Here is a 25,708-nt window from a genome sequence, read left to right on the forward strand (position 1 = left end):
CGTTCGTTTTGTTCACTGAGCACGTTGTCATGTCTCAGACAGGTCGCTGAAGTGGCTGAATGAACACTTTGATGACATCATTTGGAAGGAAAAATTCAATCCGGATCTTAACCTAATGCATTATTTTGTATAATGCTACGTTGAATCTAGAAAAAAATGAACAAATCATGCCATCAAGGACTACCTGGTTGCATCCATCAAGGAGACAATCCAAGGAACTAACTAGTCAATGCCTCCTCCTCCCTCCGGGCCCGTATCCAAGCCATGATTGATGCTGGAACGGATACATCAAATGAAATCTTTTTTTAAATTAATATGTACAATTCAAGTAAGTCAACTTAAATTTTTTGTCATAAAATAACTTTAAATTGATACAGTTTGTCCAAATCTAGTAATGGGAACAGGTGTTTAGGAAAAAACCACATTTAAAAAAAAAAATTTAAGATATGTTGTTGAATGAATTATGCATTTTTTTGTATGACAAGCATATGACATCGCTCTTTAGTCTCTCAATAAAGAGAGAAAAAAAAAAAGATAAACTCAATTAGTGTTAAAATACCAAAGTTTAGTTTATTGAATCTAACCGTAGTATCATTCGTGATATAAATAGTGTGTATTTTTCAGTTGGTCAACCAACTGAAAAATACACACTTTGTTTTCCTCAGCTGTTGTCATTATTATTTAACTCCTGAGTAGTGAACTTCCTTTCCTACTACATTCAATTATATTCAAAATCTTATTGAACGTTCGTGTGTGCTCATAGTTGATCTACTACAAAACAATCTTGAAATTGTCAGGATTACACTGTTGATTTCCGGTTTCTTTTTTTAACATGCCCAAAATACACAAAATTTTAATTACTAACCACCATAATGAAACAAAAATAAAAATTTCCCTCATTTTTAAAACTTGTAATATTGCATTTTGGAAAAATTAATTATGTAACTTCACTCTGTATTATGTCCACGAATTAAAGTAATAAAAATAATTCATAAGATATGTAGAATAATTCATGAAATAAATATTTCATGAAGTCGTTTTTAAAAATGAGAAAACTTTAAGAAACAACACATACATATATATCTATTTATTTACCAATAAATTTGAGATGCAAGAAATTCTCTCGTAATTTATTGAAGAACAATATTTCTTTGTATCAAAAATTTACAGCTTGTATGTAAGTAGCATTTAGGGAGAGAATTAAATGTCCATTATTTATGTTTGTTCAAACATATGTATGTCTTGCCGGGTAAACCCTTTTCAATGTCATAAATTATAAATTATACGTATACATACAACACAAGTATGTAACTATTCTCTAATCCCACTAATAAGAAGGAAATGATAAAGCAGCATTTCTCTAAAAGTATGTATGCCCCTCGTCATGAAGGGTATGAAAGCATGAATCGAATCTTTGGCTTGACTGAATTTGAATCATCTAAAAAATTTGTTACAACTACAGAGTTGCGACTCAAAACTTGCAGTTTCCTTTAATTACGATTTCAAATTCATTATTTGAAGGACTATGAAGTTACATTATGCAAATAATTATCATCTTAAACAAAATAAACTCTGTAGTGTGCAAAAAATCCGCCCAAAACCAAATATGATTATGAATCTCAATTTGTTTCAAAGTGATGGTCGATTATGCATTTTCAACGTTTCATTTTACCTTTGACCTCTCCAAATTTTATGGCCTCTTACTGTAACAATTTATAATCTTCGTACCAAGTTTGATATAAATCTATGTGTAATTTTTGCCGTAATCTTGATGACTATCAACAAACAAACAGAGTCAAAAACATAACAATTTTTGTTTTTATCACATGTCTTTCAGTATAAAAATAAAAAAGAAACATCGCCCGTGTGACCTCCTCCAAGTCGGCATCAGTGCTGCGAAGGCTGCAAAAACCGTAGGCAACTCCATCCAGACTGCCTATAACATCCAGAAGTCTATTACTGTCCATGTGCCCTCCTCCAGGTCTGCCTTAACCTCCTGGACTTTGCAGTTTAAGGCGTCTTAGGGGAAAATGTATGCCACACTTATCATCCAAATTTGGGTTCACTCTGAGCAGCCATCATGACAGCGTGGTACCTTCATCGACAAAAGCTGATATCTGGTTGACTGCAAATTAAGGCTCATAATGTTTTGAATGACGACATATTGAATAAAAATATAGCTTCAAATAGTAATTAAACATTTCACAAGTTGGTTTCCTTGATTCCATTCAATCACGTTTTGCGTAATTTAGTCATACTACTGCACGGAACGGAAAGCATTGAGTTAATTGATTAAAAGAAGAATTTTTGAACGGCGTTCCTTTAGAAGATTATTTCTTTACTTCTTTTGTACCTACTGTTCTTCAATGACATATTTTAGCTCAAGACCAAAGCTAAAACCAAGCAGAGAAACAACGACCACATGATCCATTTTTGTCCAAATTTTATTGGCTACAAGAATATTCTTTGTCTGCTATAGGTATGGGTTTTCTAAAGCTCTTAACAGTTTTATGCAATTCTTGAAGACAAGAAATCTATGCAATAAGTAATAACTGGTGTGTATGATCATGAAAGGCAATTAGTTGAGTATTTTCTCGGGAGTTATAAATGTATGTCTTTGTTGCACTTGGAGTAGAATTAAGGATGGATATGGAATTAGTTTCAGCCTATATGACCTTACGGAGTAGGATTTGTGTTTATGGGAAGTTACACTCCCCCCAAACATTATTGAAATTGTCTGGGTGAGTTCATTATTTTCTATTTCTTTTATATTTACAAGCCGGTGGGACATATCCTTGTAAGGAAATTATGTGAATTCTTCAAAAGGAAGAAAAATTGCAAACATTAAATGATGAAATGATGTCCGTTTTAAGATACTACAAATGCCATCTCACGAGGGAAAAGTTTTTTTGTAACCTTCTAAATCTGCTTAAAAAATGATGATGTAGTCGGCAATTGTTTAATTTAATGTCATCTTTGTGGGATCTTTACTTTTTATACACAAAATGACCCGCTCTTAAATATTTACTATAAAACACGGTATTTCTTATAAATTCAAGATAAATTCTATTTTATGAGATGAATTAACTGTAACCCTGACCGAGAATTCCCTCCACAATCAATTTTTAATTTAAATATTTATTAATTCTACAATATGAACAATTACTATAAAAAACCCAGATACAATTATTTGCCGCTTAAAATGTTTCTGATATTTCTTTAATTTATTAATAGAATGTATGAAAAAAGAAAAAATCAAAATATACAACAAGACTATATAGAAAGGTTGAACATATTGGTTAAAAATATTTATTTTATTTTTGTCTTTAGAGATGTATTTTGTATCTCTAGTAAACGAAGAACTTATTTTACCGAGTTTTTGGAGGGGCAAAATTGATATAATTCAAAATATCTGGAAAATTTTCAAGGATATGGTCTCCCTACAATTTAAACTATGTTTCTCTATTTTCCGATGACTATGAGTAGCCTCATTACAAGATTGAGAAATACCTGAGAATATCAATATCTCAATGTAGGCTTGAAGGTCAGTCTTGTCAAGGGTTGCCATCATGTCCTCTTCAAACTACGGATCTTGTAATTCTTCTTCATCAAGGATCTTTAGACAGGTTACTTTGGGGCTCATTTTTTTGCACACTCTAATTATAAATATAATCTGCAATTTCAATAACTACTTAATCATGTAATTTATCATCATTGAAAACATGTCTTCATATCTTTTTCCACATTTTTTATTATTTTGTAATCCTTTAGCTTTAAAGTAATACATATGCATTTATTTGTCTTTATATCGTGAATTACTTTTGGGTAACGTCCATGTACAGGCATATTGGGTTTCAAAAATCTTATCTTTCCGAATCTAGTGATTCTATAAGGAGAGTACTCATGCTCTCTGATCAAAATTATCACATTCGCTCTCTACTATAATATATAACAATATTTTTGGGTTTCCTAAATATGTATATCCTTTTCGAAAACTAATTATAATAACCTGGTCAAAATGAACCTTACGATAACCTTTGTACACATGCCATTTTCAACAAAAATATAATGACAACATTTTTTTTTGGAACTTTTTCTAATGTAAAGTTTTATGAAGGAAAAGTCAAGAAATTTATGTCTAAAAAATGTTAATAAGAGTTGTCTTTCATAATTTATAATTGAAAGGGGTCATTTTGACCGTAAGACGAAACAAGGGTTAAAAGAATGAAGGGAAATAAACTAATAAATGAGCCCTTGAGCGGGAATTTCTCAAAATTTTCAAAAGGAGTGTGAATAGGTCCAATCCTTGACAAAGTCACAAAGAAACATTAGTGTTTCATATGCAAGACTTAAAACTATTTTCCAACATCAACTACATTGAATAAAGAATTTCTTCTTGATCATCAACATTCTTCATTTGAGGCAGTTTAATCCCTCATAAACATTAACTATCTTCAGCTTCCCTTCATTAGAAAAATACAAATAAATATTTTATTTTAAACACAAAAATATGACAGACAGATCCCTAAAAATGATAACATAATCGGCTTCCATTTTTATTTTGTCTATGAAAAGAATTAAAACAAAATTGACTTCGATATTAACTTATAGTCATTAGACTGTGGATTTAAAAATTATTCTCAAGGACTATCCAATACATTCTTAAAATCCATATTATAGTACTTATAATACTCTTCACATCCTTGTCATTGATGAATAGAGTGTTTTAACTGACGTCACCAATATCGACATAATTAAAGTCTATGCTACTGAGGGGATCATAGTATAATTTATTTACGGAAATCCCCATGAAATGACTTAATTTTTAAAGTTAGTCTAGTTTAACAGTAATAAGTGAAGAGAAAAGTAGGATAATTAGAGAAAAATGCCTTATCCTTGCAATTAGATGGTTAAACCATTTTTAAAATGCAAGGCAAGAATATTTTCATACATATTTTGATTTTCAGTCTTTTTATTTTTTGTTCCCATTTTGACATCTAAATACAAAATGGCCGAGATGAACAATGGTAACATCCCACATAAAAGCTCATTATATAAAAGATTTAATATGACTAATTTTTTTTTTCAATTAATTTTGAATCTAATTACAAAATACATAAATTAAATCGTGAGCCTAGATAATCAATTTTGAATTTAATGGAACGACAGAACTGAGAGGATTTTCCTTCAAGCCGTTCATAGTATGTCAAATGGAATTCAAATTATAAAGAACAAGGGTATTTCTGTAATTGGGTAACCCTTTTGATCCACATGATAACTCTCAAAAACTCAATATGTATTACAACAGTGGAAATCCTTTATAAAATATGCAGGGTCAACTTAGATTTTTCATAAGGAAACACCCCATGAGTTCACGGTTGGGGTTCATTCATTCTTCGTTCCAGTGAGAAGACTTGATACCTATTTATTAAAAAGAACTCCAATTCATTGAGGTATTATATGTAAATAATTGAAATTGAATATTATGGAATCCAAGAAGGAAAGACAGCTCATTTCTAGGGCTGTAAACTGTAAGGATTTTTGGTATGTAAAAAAATCAAAAAAAAAAAACAAAAACCAACATATGTAGTAACCCTGGTTTGAAGTAAGGAGAGCCTAGCCATCACTAAGTTTAATTAAATTAGCTGCAAAAAGTAGTGAGACACACACTTGTAGTTACATTTTATACTTAAATATTATTATCACAAGATTGAAGGAATAATCCTAAGAGCTTTGTAAAAAAACACTGTTTAGGTACTAACAACAGCAAAACTCGTACGATAAAAATATGCTTAGGATTTAAAACCCGACTCATTACATTTTACAAAAATTTTAATAATTGCTCTGATCCTGGTTTTATATATATATGATCATGAAATATCAGGCTTGTGCCCGTTCACCATTTTTCATTTCATCCGTTTTACAAAAAAATTTCCTTAAATGCGTGTTCATTCTTTAATTTCTTTCTGTTCATACTTTCAAACAAAACTACGACCACGTAGGTACTGTGGATGATATTACTTAATTATTTTACTTGCACATTTTTTTCTTCTTTTCATATAATTCACCTTGAATATATTTATGGAGGTTGCTTGATTAGTTGTAGTTAAAGTAATTCATAATACTTTGAACTCCCTTAGCGGACGAAAAAAAATAAAAATCCTGTAGCCGATTGAATTTGGGCAAAAATTGATCATGTGCTAACAATTTCACAACTTTGTTTAGCCGTGTTCCTGGTGTTAAAGATTTCTGGAAAACAATTCAAAAGTAGCGAATAAAGGAACGCTTTTCAAAGTTTCTTTCAGATAATACCTAATTTTTTTCTGTTCATGTGCACATGCGTTAAAAAATGAACAGGAAGTACATTTTGCACTCAGCCTAAGTCTTTGTAATAAACATATTCTTGATTGCGAGAGTCACTTTTTCTATTTTGCAATCTGAACAAGTTTTTTTTTAATTTTCCAAAGCTGTTGTCGTCATAATTTAATGTTTGAAGAAAGAACATATAGGCAACAAGTAATAACTAGTTTATGTACTCATGAAAGACAAAGAGTTGAGTGTTTGCTTTGGTGGGATAATTATAAGTATTTGTTGGACTCGGAGTATAATTGAGGATCGACATGTGAGTAATTCCAGCTTATAAAATGACCTTACTATTAAAGATGTGGGATTTCGGTTTATTTCCTTCATCTCACGGCTGCTTGCAGCTGATTTAATAAAACGTCATGACAGCTACGCTGCTTTCCTTCCAAACATTTTTCAAATTTTTAGGATTACTCCGTTCATTTTCGGTTTCTTTTGTTTTTACATACTAACAGGACATATTGAATGCATAATTGGCTATGCACCAAAAGATCTAGATATCCAGAAGTAATAAATGCATTTTAAACTATGTTTTTTTATCTATCTGTCCATCTAAGTTGGTCAGTTACCTCAACCTTAAGGGGTGCAAAAGGTTTAAAGGTTTTAATACCGACTCACTCACTCGGCTTTTCCATTATTATGATACTCCTTGTTGCGTGTGAGACACATTTATCATATACCTAATGGGGTACATGATTTATAATTCAATGTGAGTAGGTTGTATTTGAAAGAGGAGGCACCAGGGTTTATCATTTAGAGTAATACATAATGACACTACAACTGAATCCAAAAGTTAACCGATAGACGATAGATGAGATCTGGTAATATTGACTCGTCTACTTTTTTGTTAAATTATATATCTTAAATCCTTTATTTTTAAAGCATAGATGGTCTGATTAGTTGTAAATAATATTGTGTATTTTTGGACTTTAATGTGGTCAAAAAGAAAAGTATTTTTTTTAAATCAATATAGAGATCAATAATAATAATATCTCAATAATAACTAGTAAGTTTGATCCATTAACTCCTTTGTCAATACATCAATTACTATATCATATAAAGTATATAGAAAATATGTGGACTGTTAACACACAATCAATCTAGAAGGACTTTCTCAATATTGAGTTTGGATTACATTTGTATTTTTTGACATTAATTTATATTCACAAGTTATTCTTATAAAACCTGTGTAGGGGCAGCATATTGAACATAATTTAGCCGAAATGGAAATATATATTATAAATAAATGATTCTAATAGACCAGAATGAAATGATGAATTGATATCAGTAATAAAAATGACTGATGTTGTAATGGGAATGAGCGCGATGTCTACTCATATTAGTTTGTTTATAAAACGATGTGACTAATTGTAAATCTTATTATATACATAAGAGAGCATTAACAAAACAAACAGAAACAGTACATGCAAATGCCTGTAATATTTCATATAAAATAATACACTTTCTTTTCTTATAACAAAATAAAAATAAAAGTTTATGATATACATCAGGGAGTACTATATACAATGCACCCTCTCACTACTTTTCATCCAGACAGACAAACTTTGTTTTATTAAAAAAATTTATGTAGCGTTTTCATGTTAATTGTGACGTCAGCATTGATTATTTTGGGCATTTAGGGGGGATTTAAACAACCAAGTCTTATAATAATAAAAACACGTTTTTCATTAATATGAAGGAAAATAGTAAAGAATTTAGTGTGAATTTAGTGTTGTAGGATGTCAAAATTTGAGCAGCAAATGAAAGGACTTTCCATCAAAAATATATCCCTCCATCTCCTAGTTTTAATATCTATCTAACCCTAATATCCATTAAAAATATATACATCATTACACAATTTTTCCCCCTAATTAAAGATAAAAATTAACTATTAAAATGGAAATAATAAGTCACTGATTATTCTATTTTTTTGTCACTAATCGATAAAAAAAAGTAGAAATTTTGAATGCATATTACTTTAATTTAAATTGAAGTGTTTATTATTGGCATCAAGTAGTATTTAATACAAGGTTAAGTCTTTTTTATTCTTAAAACCATTTGATGAAGTTACATCAATATTTATTGAAAATTTGTGCAATTGATATAATAAAATTATCAACTCTGAGTCCCCAAGAAGGTGTCTCCTTCAATTATAATGCAATTTATGTTTATTATTTATTAATGTATTTAGGGTGCAAAGGAAAATAATTTAAGTAGGAAGACCATTTTTAATTTATTTATGTTGCGCCCCTAAACTACACCCCACCTTGTGGATATTATAATTAAAATAATTTGTTCATGCCCCATTCAATTAAGTTGCAACTGGTACAAAAAATAACCAACATTATCATCAACTATTCTATGGAACATTGAATGCATAAAAATGACCATTTTTAGGTCGTTCCATGTACTGTGGATGTCGAGTAGATCGATATTTGATGAGTCATGAATTAGCGTCAAATCTCAAAAGATATAATTAATGAGTACAATGTTTTTATAAGGCACTAAATCTTCCTGCGCCAATCATTATTATATTATTGTATTTCTCGGAAAAACAATAATTAGTTTTGAGGGAAAAAGAAATAAAAATCTTTCAATACATGAGAAATAAAAAGTCCACATAGACACAATTAAAGAAGAAACAAAGCCCATTTGCTCCTAATTAACTAACCTGGCGTTAAGGGGATCATTTATTTGATTTTCTTTGAATACTCAATCACTACCTATTTTTTGTTATTGTGTCTTCAAATAATCATAGTAAGAGCAAATTAATCCTCCTTTACTTCGATTATATTCTGTCAATAAAATGACACATATCCGGGTTTATAAGTTGATTGAAATTAACTTTTCCTTAATCTGTTTAACATCAATTACATTGTAATTAGTTGGGGGTAACAGTCACTTGGAGATAAAAGTGAAAATTTGTAATATTCTGCTATATTGTATTACTAACAATTGTACCCAACATTGGTCGGAGTAATTAAGCGTCGTCTTAAAGACAAATTTTGCCTTAATAATATATGTAGAAGAGTACTCCTCAAGAAATCCTCAATGTTACTTAATTCGCTGCTTCTATCTCACTGAATTGATCCTTGATGCAGGTGATGAGAGACTGCTTGGTATTATGGGAGGAGCAGTTGGTCATGTTCTCCACGTAGGACCAGACAAAGTAGTCCAACGGGTTCAAATCCGGTGATGAGGGAGGCCAAGAGGAGAAGGGTACGAACTGCAAAAGCATTGCTTTTCAGCCATTATTGCGTCCGCTTAGCTTTGTGGGCCGGAGCCGAGTCCTGCTGCCACATCCACGGCCAGTCGATGTGGAAAGACTTGCCATGGCTCTCATAGAACGCTGGGGATCCTCGTCGATAGTGTACCTGACCTTGTTGATGAAGGTGACGTCCCGGACAATCCTGGTGCTCTTCTCCTCCTGCTTCTTCCTGTTAACAACGTCCATCGGATCCGATGACTCCTCCAGCTACTTCCTGAGACTTCTGACCGTTCTAACTGGCATTGACAGAAGGTCAGAGATGTCAGCATTGCTTAATTTCATGTGATCACTAAGCATAATCTGAATAGCAGCACACCCACGATCTCTCTCGTTCAACATAGTAACTTTTTTTTGGGCGGCACTTAAAATGATGCTATCGCTACAAGGGGTAAACAATAACCAAAGTCTATGACCCGGGAAAAAATTTAACACAAAAAACAGGCGGATCAGACATCAGCTGATGGAGTACTGTTGTCTTTAAAATGCGGCAGATTTTGTCCAAGTACGTTGTATATATATATTATTATTAAACCGAAAAATTAATGTATATTTATATAATTTCCCTGTGGGTAATTCTATCATATAGGTATAGACAATCAATAAGTTAACTCGAGGTTGATGTCGGTTTATTTATCTGTAGAAGGCTCACATTTTGAACAACAAATGTGTAGCTTAAAGTTGAGATGTTTGTAATTTAAAAAAAAAAAACTTCTTTAAAAAATTAGAAAAGGAAAAACGGGTGTTGTGTGTGATATTTTTTTTTTTTTGTTCATTATTTAATAGGTTGTTCTGATGTCAACTTCTACCATTGTAAAGCCTCATTGCCTATATTGTGTGTAAATTATTTGAAAAATGTATTATAAGAGCACAAAACCTTCACCTAAAATCAATTTGAGTTATATATTTCAATTTGTTCCTAACTTATGCATTTTTTACGTTTGTGTTACCTTGACTTCCAAAATTTAATGGCATCGTACAGGACTACATTTAATTATTTAATTATTCATATCAAGAAATTACTTTTTATTTACCCTTTGGGTATGTCACAAACTATATTTAAATTAGCCAATATCGATTGGAACAATAAAAAAATAGACATACTTTGTTTGTAAGGTAAATTACTTTTTTTAATCTAAAATTAAGATTCTACACTATAGCTAAAATTCTTGGCTATATTAAATCATCCCACAAATTTGAATACAACTCGAATAATTGACTAAATATGAATTTTTGTACGGGGGAAACTTGTATGGTGGCTAGATCATAAATTTGTTGACTTTTTCGACGAAAAAAAAAATATCTCGGAAATTTGGAAGATTATTTCCTCGGCGGGGCGATATTTTATACAGTAATGGGGCTGGAAGAACCGGTTGTCATATCTGTTTATTATTGAATCGTTCTAAATGCATAAGTGTCAAAGAACTAATTTAATTAATTCAGTCCAGTCTTACTACCGATACTATCCGTTTTTGGGAGTGGTGCTTATGGCTGTCGGTCCTTCAGTCGGTCAGTGCTAGAACTGATTAAACAAAGAAGAAATATAATTGAGTGGCGTCATCCAATGGATTGCAGTCATCAGTCTTAAATAAGGATGGACATGACACTACTCGGTACTACCAAAGTACCAGTATACCAAACAACACTTTTAAAAATTCGTGATTAATTAGTTAAGTTCTTCTGTATTTCGATATGAAACCTTAAAAAAAATCACTGGTGTAATCGGAATTTCTATTAACCAACTTGATTTGAACATTAAATTTGAATCAATCACTTTAAAACTCTTTCAACAACTACTTTATGAGAAGATGCTAATATGTCAATACTAACACTTTTCTGTCAAAATATTTACAAATACAACATCAAGATATTTTTTTCTACGTATACAATAACAAGAGAACGAATATTTACAGGATTATAACTGTATTTAAAAAGTAAGGCAAATATTTTTTTTCAGAAAACTTTTGTATCCAAAAATCAACATTTATTGTTAAAAAAAAATTCTAAGGTTCAGAATGATATGTCAGCCGGAATATTTGTAAATCAAAATATAAATTGACACAATTGAAATTTACATAGTAGCAGTGCACATAGTGAGCCAAAACTAATCAAAGCACCGTTTCCTTAAGAACACAATTGGAAGTCGTCAAATTAAATTATCATCAATGTTGGGTTTCTTAACATGAGTTTCCACATTTATGGGACGGTGTAAACTTCAGGACGGGATTGGAATAGATAATTTATTTTTATTAGAAATTCATAGATTTGATGCGTCACCCTAAAATGATTTTCAATAAAAATCCAGAAAAGGAGACAATTCCTAATATAATATCAACATATTTGAGTTAATTATAGACTTTGTATTGAAATTTGTGAAATGAGTTCAGCTACTCAAGAATGTTATTTAAATTATTTTATTTCACAGACATAATATGGCTCTGATATTGTCTTTCAAGTTTATCAATGACAAATTCTTATTATTTTTTTTTCTGTATCAATTTTTGCTACTTTTTGGTTGTGCTGCTATTCAGATTATGCTTAGTGATCACATGAAATTAAGCAATGCTGACATCTCTGGCCTTCTGTCAATGCCAGTTAGAACGGTCAGAAATGGGCTTTGAATGATACATTTGAAACAGTTCTTATTAAAATACTACAATTTACAACTTTCGACACTTCCAAAGGATTAATCAGAATAATTTATTTATAGAAATTGACGATAATTTGTCAAAGGATACAATTAATGTAATCTACACTACATTTTGAAGAGGGGAAAAACCTTATTCTAGCTTGTTTTTGTTGTTGATGAACAACATATGATAAGCTTCAAGCATCAATAGTGATAAAATCGTGTGTACATATAATGGGGATTTTAAAAAGCAAAGAAACGGAAAATCCACATAGTAAACCCTGACTATTTGAAGAATTTTTTGGAGGATATCAGCTGTGACAATGGAGAAGGGTGAAAAAGAAATAAAGAAGTACATGTCGATCCCCAATTCTACTCTGAGTCCAACAACTCTGCAACAAACATCAAGGTCTCTCTTTTATTAGCACACACTAATGTTCAATAGTTTTGAACATAATTGAATCCATTTAGGAAAGGAAGTTCACTACTCAGGAATTAAATAATAATGCCAACTGCTAAGGAGATGAAAATGTATTCTTCAAATGTGCAATTTTAATGAAATCGGCCAGCTAAAAAATACCCACAATTTATTTCAAAAGATGCTTGTAGGCTTAAAATGTTTCCTCATTGTAGAGTAGAAAATATTACAAAAAGATAAATTTGTGAACTACATGACTATGTAATTTGTTGTTAGCTGGCGATTTTTCTACTTCTTTTCTACTTCTTTTCTCCTTATCGGTGTTCTGAACGTTGATTAACGGAATTTGATTTAGCTCTTGAATTGCAATAAGCAATTCCTTATTCGGCCGTGCATGTATTAAAGACGTTTCCGGCAAGAATTTAGATTAAGGTAAGAGCGAAATAATATTTATCAACGATGGTTTTTAAATTTACATTTTGAATGAGCAACAAATTGTTTACTTTTTTTTAAAGCAAAGAAATAAAGTATAGAACTTCCATCAATTTCATGTGAAAAGATGAAACATAACAATGTTTGAATAAAAAAAGGAAAATATTTTAGCTTTTATCAAACCTTATTGATTAGAGACCAATGGTAGAATGAAAATATTTGACTTACTCTTCAAGATTAAAAATAAAAGCTATGTAGAAAAGATTCAAAAATTATCTGTCTTTACAAAAATAGAAAAAAATGCATTGATGGATCACTGCTCCAAAAGATATTTTATTTGATTAAGAACAAGAAAAATAAAAGACATTTTAAATCAGATTTGATTCTATTTTATGACATTATTATTACTATTTTTTTGTTTTCTTTTTAATATATTATTATGAAACAAAAGGAATTCAAATGAACTTTAAAATCTAAAAAAAAAAAAAATGCTTTGAGCTATCTCCCAATATAAAAGATTGCTTTGGAAAAGTCAAGCACTTTACACTTTTCCAAACTAGGACACTCCCTAGTATAGAGACTCGGTTCGAAACCGATTTTTGTTCTGTTTAATCTTATAGGATTTTGTATAGACCCTTATGGAATAATATTAGGGCCCCAAATGCGGTCTAAGAAGAATTCCCTTACCCAGTGGGAAATATGAAATTCCTAACAGAGACTGAGTTAAAGTGGACTGATTTTAAGTCTTAATGGGCTCTGTGCAGTCCCTGTTATAGGTCTTCAAAAAAAGTCAGAAGTTTGAAAGCCCCTTCTACTAAGCCATATTGACACTATTATTATTGGAAAGTACTCAGTTGACTATTTGAAGTATTTTTAACAACTTTCAAGTTTGTTATAATTTTAAATTTGGATTTTTTTCTGCTTTAAATCCAAATGGGAGAAGTAAAGTGAGTTTGTAGAATGATCACTCTCTTGTCAATTCATCTAAATCGTAATATTGTATATATATTTATTCAACAACCAAAGTTAATGAATAAAAAATTTAATTTAAGCAAAAGTCCATGCCAGAGGAGCTTTACAAACATTTCCTTTAACATTTTTCTAATAGTCCAATACAAAAAAAAGTTAGCAAAAATAGAATTTGTATTTAAAAAATTTATTCCTAAAGTTGGGGGTTATCTTTGTGATAAGGAATTACAAGATGATGTAAAAAATAAATTAAAATTGTAGTATTTTAATAAGAACTGTTTCAAATGTATCATTCAAAGCCCATTATCATTTTGATTCATATCATAACTTATTAATTATATAATTGCCGATCTCAATAGAGCATGAAGAAATTCAAGAATGATTTATTTTCCGTCTGTAGCTTGTCGTTTAAATTAGTTGTAGCAAAAATTGGGCATGATGATAAGAATTTTCAGAGTACCCTCATACACCCATATTTTATATGAAATAATATTATAATTCAGGTAGTTGTATTTATTATTTTGCCACAAGACCTTGCCACTTGTTTCCTTTTGTTTACAAACAAATATAAGTAAACAGCGTTCAGGCCGTATTGCAAATATGATACAAAATATTTAAAAAATATTAGAATCCTCATCTCCTACCAAAATCCACTTCCTTTTCCTTACTTAGCTAAGTTTTTTAATTGAAGTCATTTTATATTATATATTTAAAAAAAAAAAGAAGTGAAATTTTCGTTTCTTATACAATTTTTTTTTTAAATGTAATTCTTTTTGTATCTAGAACGAATTTTACTACGAGACCCTATCCAGATGAGTTTGCCTTTACAACAATTAAAACAATCTCAGACTAGTATAGAACTTTCAGACGGAGCCCCAACACTAATAAATATGTATGAACCTAGACTTGGAAAGATCATTATCGCGCCTTCGCGTCATGGGGAGTAGGATTTAAGAGCCGTTAAATTAGTTTCATGGAGCGTAGTGAATGACTCGAATTTGTTATGTGAATGAATTCAATTTTTTTTTCTCTCTCTTTTCCATTTCATGTAGCTTCTTCTTCAGTGTAGTTTTTTTTAAACAAGTGAATGATGATAAATTGGGGTCTTTGCCGCCTACAAAGAAATATCATATCTTCTAATTAGTACATCAATTTTATAAATAACTATATATTGATAATATTTTTCTTGGAAATTGCTGTATGTATTTATAAAAAAATTGTTGACAGCTCTTGTTGACAATATTTGTCAATATATATATATCTATAATTTATTTACAAGAACATGCCGATGTCAGATAGAATTCATTTCCTTATTATTTTATCCGAAATGAGATAGGTTTCATATTTTGATTTAAGAGTCTTAATATAATATGCACACTGGACAGCAAGTGTATAGGGTGATCCAGAATAAGAACCCTATTAACTCTAATGTAATTAAATAGAGATTATTGTGGGAAAATTTTTCGTTACCCAAGTCAGAAATATTTCAAGAACAGGAACCAACTCAACCCACACTGGAAAGGATATGTAAGAATACTTCACTTTTGGCTCTCACTCTTCTTGATCCTAACCCCCTTAATTTTGCAAAATATGGTGTGGTCGGGATGGAGGCCAATGTAGTTTCTAGACTTAAAATGGACTACTTGATGGCAGCTGTAGAGGCTGCGTGGCAAAATGTTACAAAGACGTTCTACGTACTAGCTGCAAAACAGTAACAAAGCGCGTCTAGGCTAAAAAAGCTTTGAATGATATATGCTTAGTTATATGTAGGATAATATTATACGAGGAAAAAAGTAGTATTAATCATTATTATTACTTTGTTTTATTGCATAAAAACAAAATACAACCCATAATCTTCGCGAGATAAATAATTTCTTTGATGGGATTTTAATTCTGAACCACACTGTAGATCCTTATATATAAGACCGATTTGATTTTCATTTTTAAAATTTCGATTACGAGTAGAGCGGAAAAGTTGCCAAGGGGTATGAAAATAACCTATGTAAAATTGCATTGTCCTATGAGGTCATCTTTAGGTCACTGATCTCGATCAAATTATTAAAAAGGCAAAAAATCTGTACTTAGTGAAGATTGATACAAAGAATATATTTTTAGTTATTTTGTATAAAATAATTTTAATAAACATTTTTCTGACCTATAAATATTATTTAAACAGTGTTTTTTTTAAATTCTCTTATTAAGTAAAAAAAAGTTAGGAAAATTTGATGATCCGCGTATTCTTTTTTACCTTTTTCAGAAAGGAAATACAATTTTTTCGTACCTTATTCTTTGTTTTTGCTAAATAGGGTAGTTTTACAAAAAAAAAAATATAGTTTAGAATAATGCCCAAATTCATTAACTAATGCAAAATAAAGATGAATGCTAAATTTTAGTCTTTATTGACGAAGTAATTAAATTTGGTCTCCTTTCAAACCTTGAACTGGATGTGCTACATTAAAAAAACATGTAGGGAAATGAAATTTTGCGAAGTCATTTGCTCACCAAATCCCAACTTTTCCAAAATAGCCGTTAACAAAATTTGAAAAGAGTTGAAAAACAAGCTGGCCTATTATATATCCTTATACAAGTAATACATAAAACATATCATAAAAAAAAAGAAACCGAAAAAACACATGGCAACTCTGACAATTTGCCTAGCGGTCATGGCATTTTATTAGAGCAGCCGCAAGCAGCCAGTATATTATATAGCAAGGACATATAGACTGGAATTACTCGGATGTCAAACCTCAATTCTACTCTGAGTCCAGTAAGGACTTACCCTCATTGTTACTCTACGTCTTTCAAGGGCAACCCCACTAGTTTCTTAGATGTTCTGTCTTCCATAATTAAATTATCATGATAATAGCTATGGAAAATTAAAAAAAAAAACTATTCAGATTGGCAACAAGAAAAAGTATCTCCCACTTTCTAGGACATAATTTGATCATTACCATGGTTGAAAATAAAATGATGTACCAGTATGCTAAAAAAAAAGAGGAACCCAAAAATTAACCTGATCACCCTGAACATTTTAAGAATGTTTGGGAGAAGAGGAGCTTAGCTGCATTGACGTTTTAATAAAACACCTGCACTAGCCCTGAGATGAAGGAATTAAACACAAAGCCCCACTCCACATCTAGCAATGATTTAGGAAGGAATTACAATGATGTCGATCCTCAATTTAACTACGAGTCCAACAAGGAAACACCCCTCAGTATTATTCTTCGTCTGTCACGCTATTGTAACTTGTATGTTCACTATTCAACGATGAAATAATAATGTTAAAAAGCTTTGGGAAATGAAAAACCCTTTTCCAGCATCAATTACAAAAGGTCTCCCATTATCATATTTTTTTCGTCTATAGAAATTACTATATCACTCATAGTTATGTCATGGTTAACCTCATGTCAATTATGAACGTAGATATATATATATATAAATTCCTCCTTATGGGTACAATGTTCAGTTTGTTTCTTATTGCATATCTCAAAATATATTTTTTTTTAATAAAATACGAAATATTTTACATTTTATGTTCATTTATGATAATAATATTTTTTTCTGAAATAGTTGAATATATGTAGATAGGTTCCCCTGTGAGTATGATTATGTATGTATATAAACTGCTCACTTGGACTATAAAATGTTTTACCCAAAGGTTGGGGTGTAAAAAAGTAGAAAAGAGGTATTTATTTGATAGTGTAACCTTTGAAGATTCAAAAACAGTTGGAAATAAAAAATTCAAAATATGCGATACACATGAATATCATAATATTCGTATCTAAATGTCACAAAATAATGATTACTCTTATTCTAAGTTTGCACATGAAGGGCAGCGTTGGAGAACGGGACAGGCGGAACATGTGCTGCACAGTTTTTCAGAAACCACAATTCGTCTCCCTAGATTTTTGATGTTTTATATACCTACAGATGTATACTTAGGATATTAGGAAGGGGAGGGACATATCTAGAAATGGATAATATATGGGCTTACCACGTGCAATATTGTTTCTTTTTTAATGATCCTTTAATTTTCAGTTGGAATTGCACTGAATAAGTATAAGTAAACATTCTAAATTACATTTACTCCACCAGGAGTTGTCTTTGAAGTCCATATACATTGAGTGTATTTCCTTCATAGAGGAACGACCGGGTTTCAACCTACTCATATTGAGTTCAAGAGAATGTCCATCAAGCTACGCCGTTCGATATTTTTTCTATTTGGCAATCTGAAGTGTGTTTTTTTATTTTCCAAGCTGTTGTCATTGTTATTTCCTTCTTCAAGATAAATGATATAAAATAAGGTAATAACTAGTTTGTGTGTTCGTGAACGACGTAGAGTAACCATGCTCAGGATGTCCTTGCTTAAAAAGTAGTGGGATGTGTGACAAGATTTATTTACGGTTACTTTTATTTTTGCGTACCTTCAAGTCATTTTTTATACAACTCTAGAAATGTTTTACTATTATTTTCATATTTTTAAAAAAGGTCACAGAGAACAGAGATAATATTTTGTTACAAAAAATGAAATTACGGTGTCAAAATTTGGACATTTTTTCTTTATGTCATAATTATAAAATAAATAATTTATTCATGTCTACTTATTTAACATTAAAAAAAGGTAATTCAAAAGTTTTTGTTCAAAAAAACCCAAAAATTCTAGTCATGGCCCTAATAATAAATAGTGTTTGTTCTGACAAAATAAATGTAAATTACTCTTTTAAGATCTAAATCTGAAAAACGTAATTTCTATTTTTAAAATCTTTACTGTCTTGAAATGTCACCCCTCCATAAAGCTTTAAAACAAAGTATCAAAAGATAGCCCACGTGATTCATATTTGTAGTTCCGTGGACAAATATGTTATTTATTTGTTAGGAGCGCTGAATATAACTCCGTAACTAACTACGCAACCTCGAAAAAAAGTTGTACACGGCATTTGGAAAATAACAAAAAATGTTTTAGTGACGTCATTTGTGGTATACTGGAGTCACTATGTATTTGCAAGGGAGGATCAAATTTATACAATCGTGATGTCATCAGGAGTGTCTACTTGGGGACTAGTATTTTTATTTGGGATTAAGTATTTAACAAATTATCATAATTTTTTTTTTATAAATGCCAAATTTGATATGTATCCTTTTCTTTATAAGAGAAAAAAAAAATAAAAGGGTATTTTAGTTCAAAATTTTTATGGGAAGGGATAAAAAATTTATCTCTCAAAATTAGATCATTCATTTTTTTCTAGAATAGACGAAAAAAATATTATTGCAATAATTGGAAAAAAGTAGGCAGAAATGTCCTCTTTGGCTCCCCACTTTTGTGGAAAACATATGGTTCTGTGGTATCATAACAAGTGACATCTTTAGGGGAGGGGGGGATAACTCGTCGACCAAACTCCTCCAGCTAACAGGTGCGTACCGCTCCATGGTTTTAAATCTTTAGTGAAGCCCAATTTAAAATTCCTATCAGCGGCCTTGATATACAATAAAGGCATTTATTCAGGATTGATGCATTAACTTTCTATATATGTATAATATTTTGTAAATAGTCTCACTGGAGAAGAGTCCATTCCCAATTATGATGATTTCCAATTAAAAGTAGATGTAATTTAATCTTTGGATGAGGACTTTTTAATGAGGCGGAATGTGGATAAATTTTTTTGTTTCTTTCAAATGCGGATGATTCCTATCTACTAATATATATATTAGATGATTTTCTTAGATATTTTTCTGGTTTTAGCATCCCAATAATGAAGCCAATCAAATTCCGTCTCATAATTTAAAAAAAAAACAACAAGATAAAAGTCTTATCAAGAGTGATCAATTACCACTCACAGAAATATAAGAAAATATTAATCTCTATACGGGAAAACCTTTTATATCTCAGTAACAATTACAACCATTGTTGACTAGTACATATATATATTTTTAATGATTCTTCCTTCCATAAGAAGAGTCAAGCACAAGTAAAATATTGTGACAAACGCACACACACACCATAAATATCAAACAACAACAATAAATTGATTCAAATCAATAATTATCAATCCAATTGACAAAACTAAGAGTCACTTGTTTTTTGCACCAAGAGTGAATGGTTTTATTTATTTTAACGTATGTAGATATGTATAGCAAGTGTTCGAAAAGTCTTTGACCACTTTGATTGTGCTACAAATAATCGTACGCAGCAGATCAAAATGAGGTTGTACAGGAAAATCTTTCAAATAAATTTCTTTTACACATTATGTAGATTATTATATATTTGAATTTGATTTCCACCAGCTTTAATTACAGCCTCCAGACGAGGTCAGAAGGCATTCTATACTTTAATCTTGCAAGTCTATAACATCCTTCTCCAATGCGACTCCACAGAAGCTTTGAAGTTGATGTGACGGACTCTACATGCTGTGGATTCAATATGCCACTATATTGAAAAGTACAAAGGATTCATATCAGAGAACTGAGGAGGTAAAACCTATTTGGGCCACAAATGTATCCTTCAATTTTATTAGTATACCACCTCTAGGGCAATTCCTGAGGCTCTCTTCATCCTCCTGACTATTTGAGGCTAATCTTCAGTATCTTAAGAATGTCAGAGTTGCTAAGGCCGGTACAGACCAAATAAGGCAATCTCTCTCTTTTGCTTCCATTTTTATTAATAAATCACATATAACAATGGTTCACCACTTTTTTGTTAGCTAATAAATCCAGTTTCAACTGATATAAATGGATAAATTTGATTGAACTTTACAAAACCTCTTGGTTTAACATAAGGTTCATGTAGGTGGTCAAATACTTTTAGGTTGTGAAGTTTTTGGTAATATTTCTAACCCCTGCATAAAGACCTTTTCTGCGATGGACCTGTACCTGAAACTCCCACATGGAGTATGTAACGGAAAATATGATTTCCTCCAGAATTTTTGATTTTTTAGACCCTGAATTTAAAAAGAAAATGAAGGCCTTTTGAAAAAATATATATACGTTGTTCTAAAAAAAGGACTTTTTAGTACTAATCTAACTATTACACTATCTGGGAAAAATTACCCAAAAAGTTAATTAAAAAATATATAATTAAAACTGCGATATAAAAAATGCTATTTGATTTTAAAATGAACCAATATTAGAGTCCAAATAAAAAGTCAAATCATACCAGAGTCGGAAAAAATGAAATGTCAGGCGGAAAATTAGAACAAATATTATATACATATATATTGTATATGCAAATAATATATGAACCTACTTTTTAAACGTAAGTGATTATATTTATTTTTGTAAGTGATGGCGGCATGCCTTGATGCTTGATAATGTCAATGGTATTTAATCTAAGTTATTCAGGTAGAGTCTTATCAAGTTCTTTATATGGTCGATACCTGCACACATAGGTATATAGTGTACCTACGTAGACTTTAAAATTGATATTCTGATTATTTTTATTTGAGGGGGATAAATAATCACATTTACATATACATATATACCTATGTAGGTAATCATAATAGATGAAAAGAAGCTTGTTCCTTTGTAGATACTAGATGAGGATTCGATCCCCTTACCTTATCTACTCATCTATAACTTGTAAGGATAGACTAATTCATTTATCAAGATCCTATCACTCCGATGGTTAAATTTTGTTGTTCCCCTCAAATATGAAACAGATCAAAAAACATTCTCTGATTCTACATTGTTTATCAAGTCATCTTTTCTAAGAATACCAAGTTAAGTCAATTATGAAGTATTATAAAAATAGGGTGTATTTTTTAGCTCGCCCGTTTATTTTTGGAGTTGGCAAACTGAAGAGGGAATTTTCTTTTCTTAGGCTGTTGTTATTACTATGTATTTAATTCTTGAGGTGGGAACTTCCTTTTCTAAAACATACATACAAGCTTTCATTTATATAAAAATGAAACTGGATTGAATATTTGCACGTGTTTTTACCGGAATTTTTTGTAAAATTATAGAAATGAAAAACCAAAAATTAATAATATGTTAGAAAAAAGGATAATGAGAAAACGAATAAAAAAGTTTTTTAGGTATTCTTTTCTAAAAAATTATAACCACCCCCCCAATATATATATAATCTTGCCGACGCCCCTGCCTCAAAAGACGGAAATTGACCCTGAGGATTTGTTTCGGAGTTATAATTGTATGTTAGACTCCATCTTCTTTTTTTTTAATTGTCAGGGATACCATGCTAATTTTCGCATTTTTTATCATGCCTGAAATGCTACCTATTAGTATAGCTCAGTAATTACCAACAACCACGTGCCCCTCAACATCTTTATTTGTAGCTTGTTTTCAAATTTCTTGAAAATAAAACGTTTTTTGTCAATTATTTTTCAATACTTTGCTTATTCGCAATTATTTAATTTTGAAATATTTTCTACATTAAAATATAACGTTGTTTAATCCTGCTCAAAAACAATTTCTTAAAATTAGTCTTCTAAAAAGTCAAATACAAAAATGGCGTCCAAATAATGTTTGTTTAACTGTAAAGAATTTCAAATAACTTTTTTGCCAAATTATGTCATTGATCACTTTTTTTAAAATATATTTCAATTAACTTTATAAAGAGCATTCTGACAAATGTGCCAAAAAAGCTCCACACCCCCTCCGAAAGAAAAATTTTAGTAACGGCTGGATTTGTATAAAATATCTCCTACAAAGTGGAGCCACTTTTTGTAGTTCCAACCTGAACATATCATTGATATTTAATTGTTGAGAAAGACAGATCTAGGTATAAAGCGATAATTAGTGCACATGCTCATGAAAAAAGGAGTGTAACAATAAGTTTTTGCATGGAAACTATAAGTGTATGTCCTTGTTGGATTCGGAGTAGAATTGAGGGTCGACATCGCAGTAATTCTAGTCTTTATGTCCTTGCACTTGGATTCATTTCCTACATCTCATGGCTGCTTGCAGCTGAGCTAATAAAACCACACCACATATAAGCGGCTCTCCTCTTAAATATACTTTAAATGCTCAGAATTACATTTAGTTAATTTTCCATTTCTTTTCTTTTTACATAGCGACAGTGAATATTTCATACAGCACTGGTTACGTCCCTGTATACCAGAGTTTCTTTCCCCTGTATTTGCGGGTTTTTGTTTGTTTGGTTTCATTAGGATTTCTCGAGATTTTACTCTTATAAAGAAATTATCGTGAAATCTTGCATTTAATTATTACTTTATATATGATCCCTTTATATGTTTTTCACTAAATGAAAAGTTGAATAATTATTATTAAATATGTTGTAAATATGGCCTAAAATAAAGTTGTTAACGATTTATACCACGGTACAAACGATGGGCATCGACAAAAAATGATGTCTATCAAAATCATTTCTAAGTTAATGGCCTAACAAACCCACGAATGAATTTTTAATTAAAACCTCACCTTCCAAGATAGAAAACATGAACTTATTTTAGATTTTTCACGAATGTATAAATAAATTTTTGAAAATGAAAGTAATAAATCACATAAATTTCAAAGTATTTTTGTATGTACTATCTCATCGCGAAATTTCGTGGAATCCCAAAATTTTAATTTGACTTCCCGGAATCTTGGGAAATAAGACAATCTTTGTACATTAGGACTGGAATAACTCAAAAATAACTCAATTTTTTTATATAATGTTATCCCAAATGAGAGAAGGAGCATCAATACACTTGTGATGGCCCTGCACTTGAAAATTGAAATATAGAAAATACAAGACTTGCACATAGTAGATTTTTTTATAAAAGGTTATTTTTTTTAAAAAGACATCATAAAATCACGGCATTTTGTCAAAAATATCAACCAAATTTATAAAGAAAAACATCTCGGCAATAATGGAAAGGCTTCTTATTTTTCTGATACAATAATTTTCTATGATTGTATCATACATCAGTATAAAAGGGCTCAGAAAACACCACAGGATGTTAGTTCAAATCCAATATCCGAAATGGGGAGAGATCACTCATTGAGACCAGGTCCAAGGCTGTTGGTATGATAGAATTAAGAAAAGTAAGGATGGACAATCCCTTGCAAATCAGAAGGGTCGAGGAAGGAAGAAAAAATTTAGCTAAGTTCCCAAACTGGTGATTTCAAAGTCTTTGGCCAAAAAGAGGCAATCCAGAAGGACACTTGCAGCAGGAATGACTTCAAAGGGCTATCCAATATCCTAAGTCATCGGTCCACAACTATCTGGGGCCCTCTTTGAATGCTTTGCCATACAAACCTCGTCTGCGCCCCAAACTTTCAGAAAACCAAAGGCAGGACCGTCTTCAATTCTACCGTGAGCGGAAACACTGGACTGCAGATGACTGGAAATGTATTCTCTTCAGTGATGAAAGTCCATTTGAGCCATTTCATGCCCAAAATCTCCAAACAGATTGGATTTGGGTAAGAGATAAGAGAGATGTGGAACCCACTCCAACTGTGAAATTTCCTCTGAAAATTCACCAGGCAGTATCAGATCTTCAGCTGATTCTACGAAACCAAACTATGACGGCCGAGTAATACGTAACAAAGATCCTCAGTAAGTCTCTGATGTCAGCTTTGTCTCTTATTGAAAAAACTGTACCTCCTTTTAAGGGGAAAATGTTGTCTAACACATCAATAGCCATTTTCCAGTAGGATGGTGCCCCTGTTCACCACTCCAAAAAGGCACAAAAGTGGTGTTTAGACATTTCGGATTCCTAACAGCAGTACTGATTTGTCTTCCATTAAAAATTTGTGAGCCTTGGTCCAGAAGGAACTCAATAAAAATGCGCCAGTAACTTCAGTGGTTGAATTTAAAAAAAAAACTGACAAAAGTTTGGGAAAAAAATTCTCAAGATACTTTGAATAATCTATATGAAGGGATGCCAAAACGCATAAAAAATGTATTAATCTTAAAGGTCGTCATATTGGGAAGTAAATAAAGTTTTTCGCGAAAAAAAAAAATTACTTGTTTATATTATTTCATGATTTTTTTTTTTAAAAACCACCATCAATTTTAGGACATACTGTATATGTCCAATTGAAGGAACATCATAAAAAAATACCCTTTTTATCTTTGCCTTAATCCCTTCTCACGGAGCATCCCCCTCTCAGTCATCCTCCACGGAATATCAATTCAAGGGAGCATTTAATATACTTAGTTCTCACCTCTACATGACGACTGATCCGATCAATTGTAAACTTTCTTTCACAGTTTTTACATGTTACTAAATGGTACTCATTTGATTTGCCTTTTTTGGAAGAGTCCTTGGAGTACTGTTCCTCTTTTTTACTTGTACCAGATCCCATTTCTACATTTTATGGTGTATACATAGAATAACTACATACTAAAGCAGTGACTGTTCTCATCCACTCATTTTCCATTGTATTTAATGTTTATAATATTAAATTTATATCTATGGCAACAAAGTCAAGAGTAGGTCTCTATGGTGAAAATTGACTCATGATAATAAAGACTTATAGGGAGAATAGATTCTTTTTTTTCCTACATTTTTTTGGTTGGATCATTAATAGAATCTGAGGGGTTCACACGGGAAATATTGCATTGATATATTCATGGAATTTCCAAGATTCTTTATTGAAGTGTTTATACAACTATATACTGGATTGACGGATATTACCTATTTCAAGTTAGATTTAAACCTTTCTGTTTGTA

At 31.0% G+C, this 25,708-nt stretch overlaps 1 protein-coding gene across 1 annotated transcript in view; it reads right to left on the reverse strand.

The window, feature by feature from the left end:
- Positions 1-25,397, reverse strand: part of LOC139906323 (zinc finger C2HC domain-containing protein 1B-like) — a 32,019-nt gene extending 6,622 nt beyond the window's left edge. Inside the window, exon 1 of the mRNA XM_071891024.1 lies at positions 25,201-25,397. Within this exon, the coding sequence (XP_071747125.1) occupies positions 25,201-25,341 (141 nt within the window). The 5' untranslated portion in view covers positions 25,342-25,397. The remainder of the gene's footprint in view (positions 1-25,200) is intronic.
- Positions 25,398-25,708: the final 311 nt, after the last annotated feature.

The sequence above is a fragment of the Lepeophtheirus salmonis genome, chromosome 9 (genome assembly GCF_016086655.4).
Source record: "Lepeophtheirus salmonis chromosome 9, UVic_Lsal_1.4, whole genome shotgun sequence".
NCBI classification, from domain to species: Eukaryota; Metazoa; Arthropoda; class Copepoda; order Siphonostomatoida; family Caligidae; genus Lepeophtheirus; species Lepeophtheirus salmonis.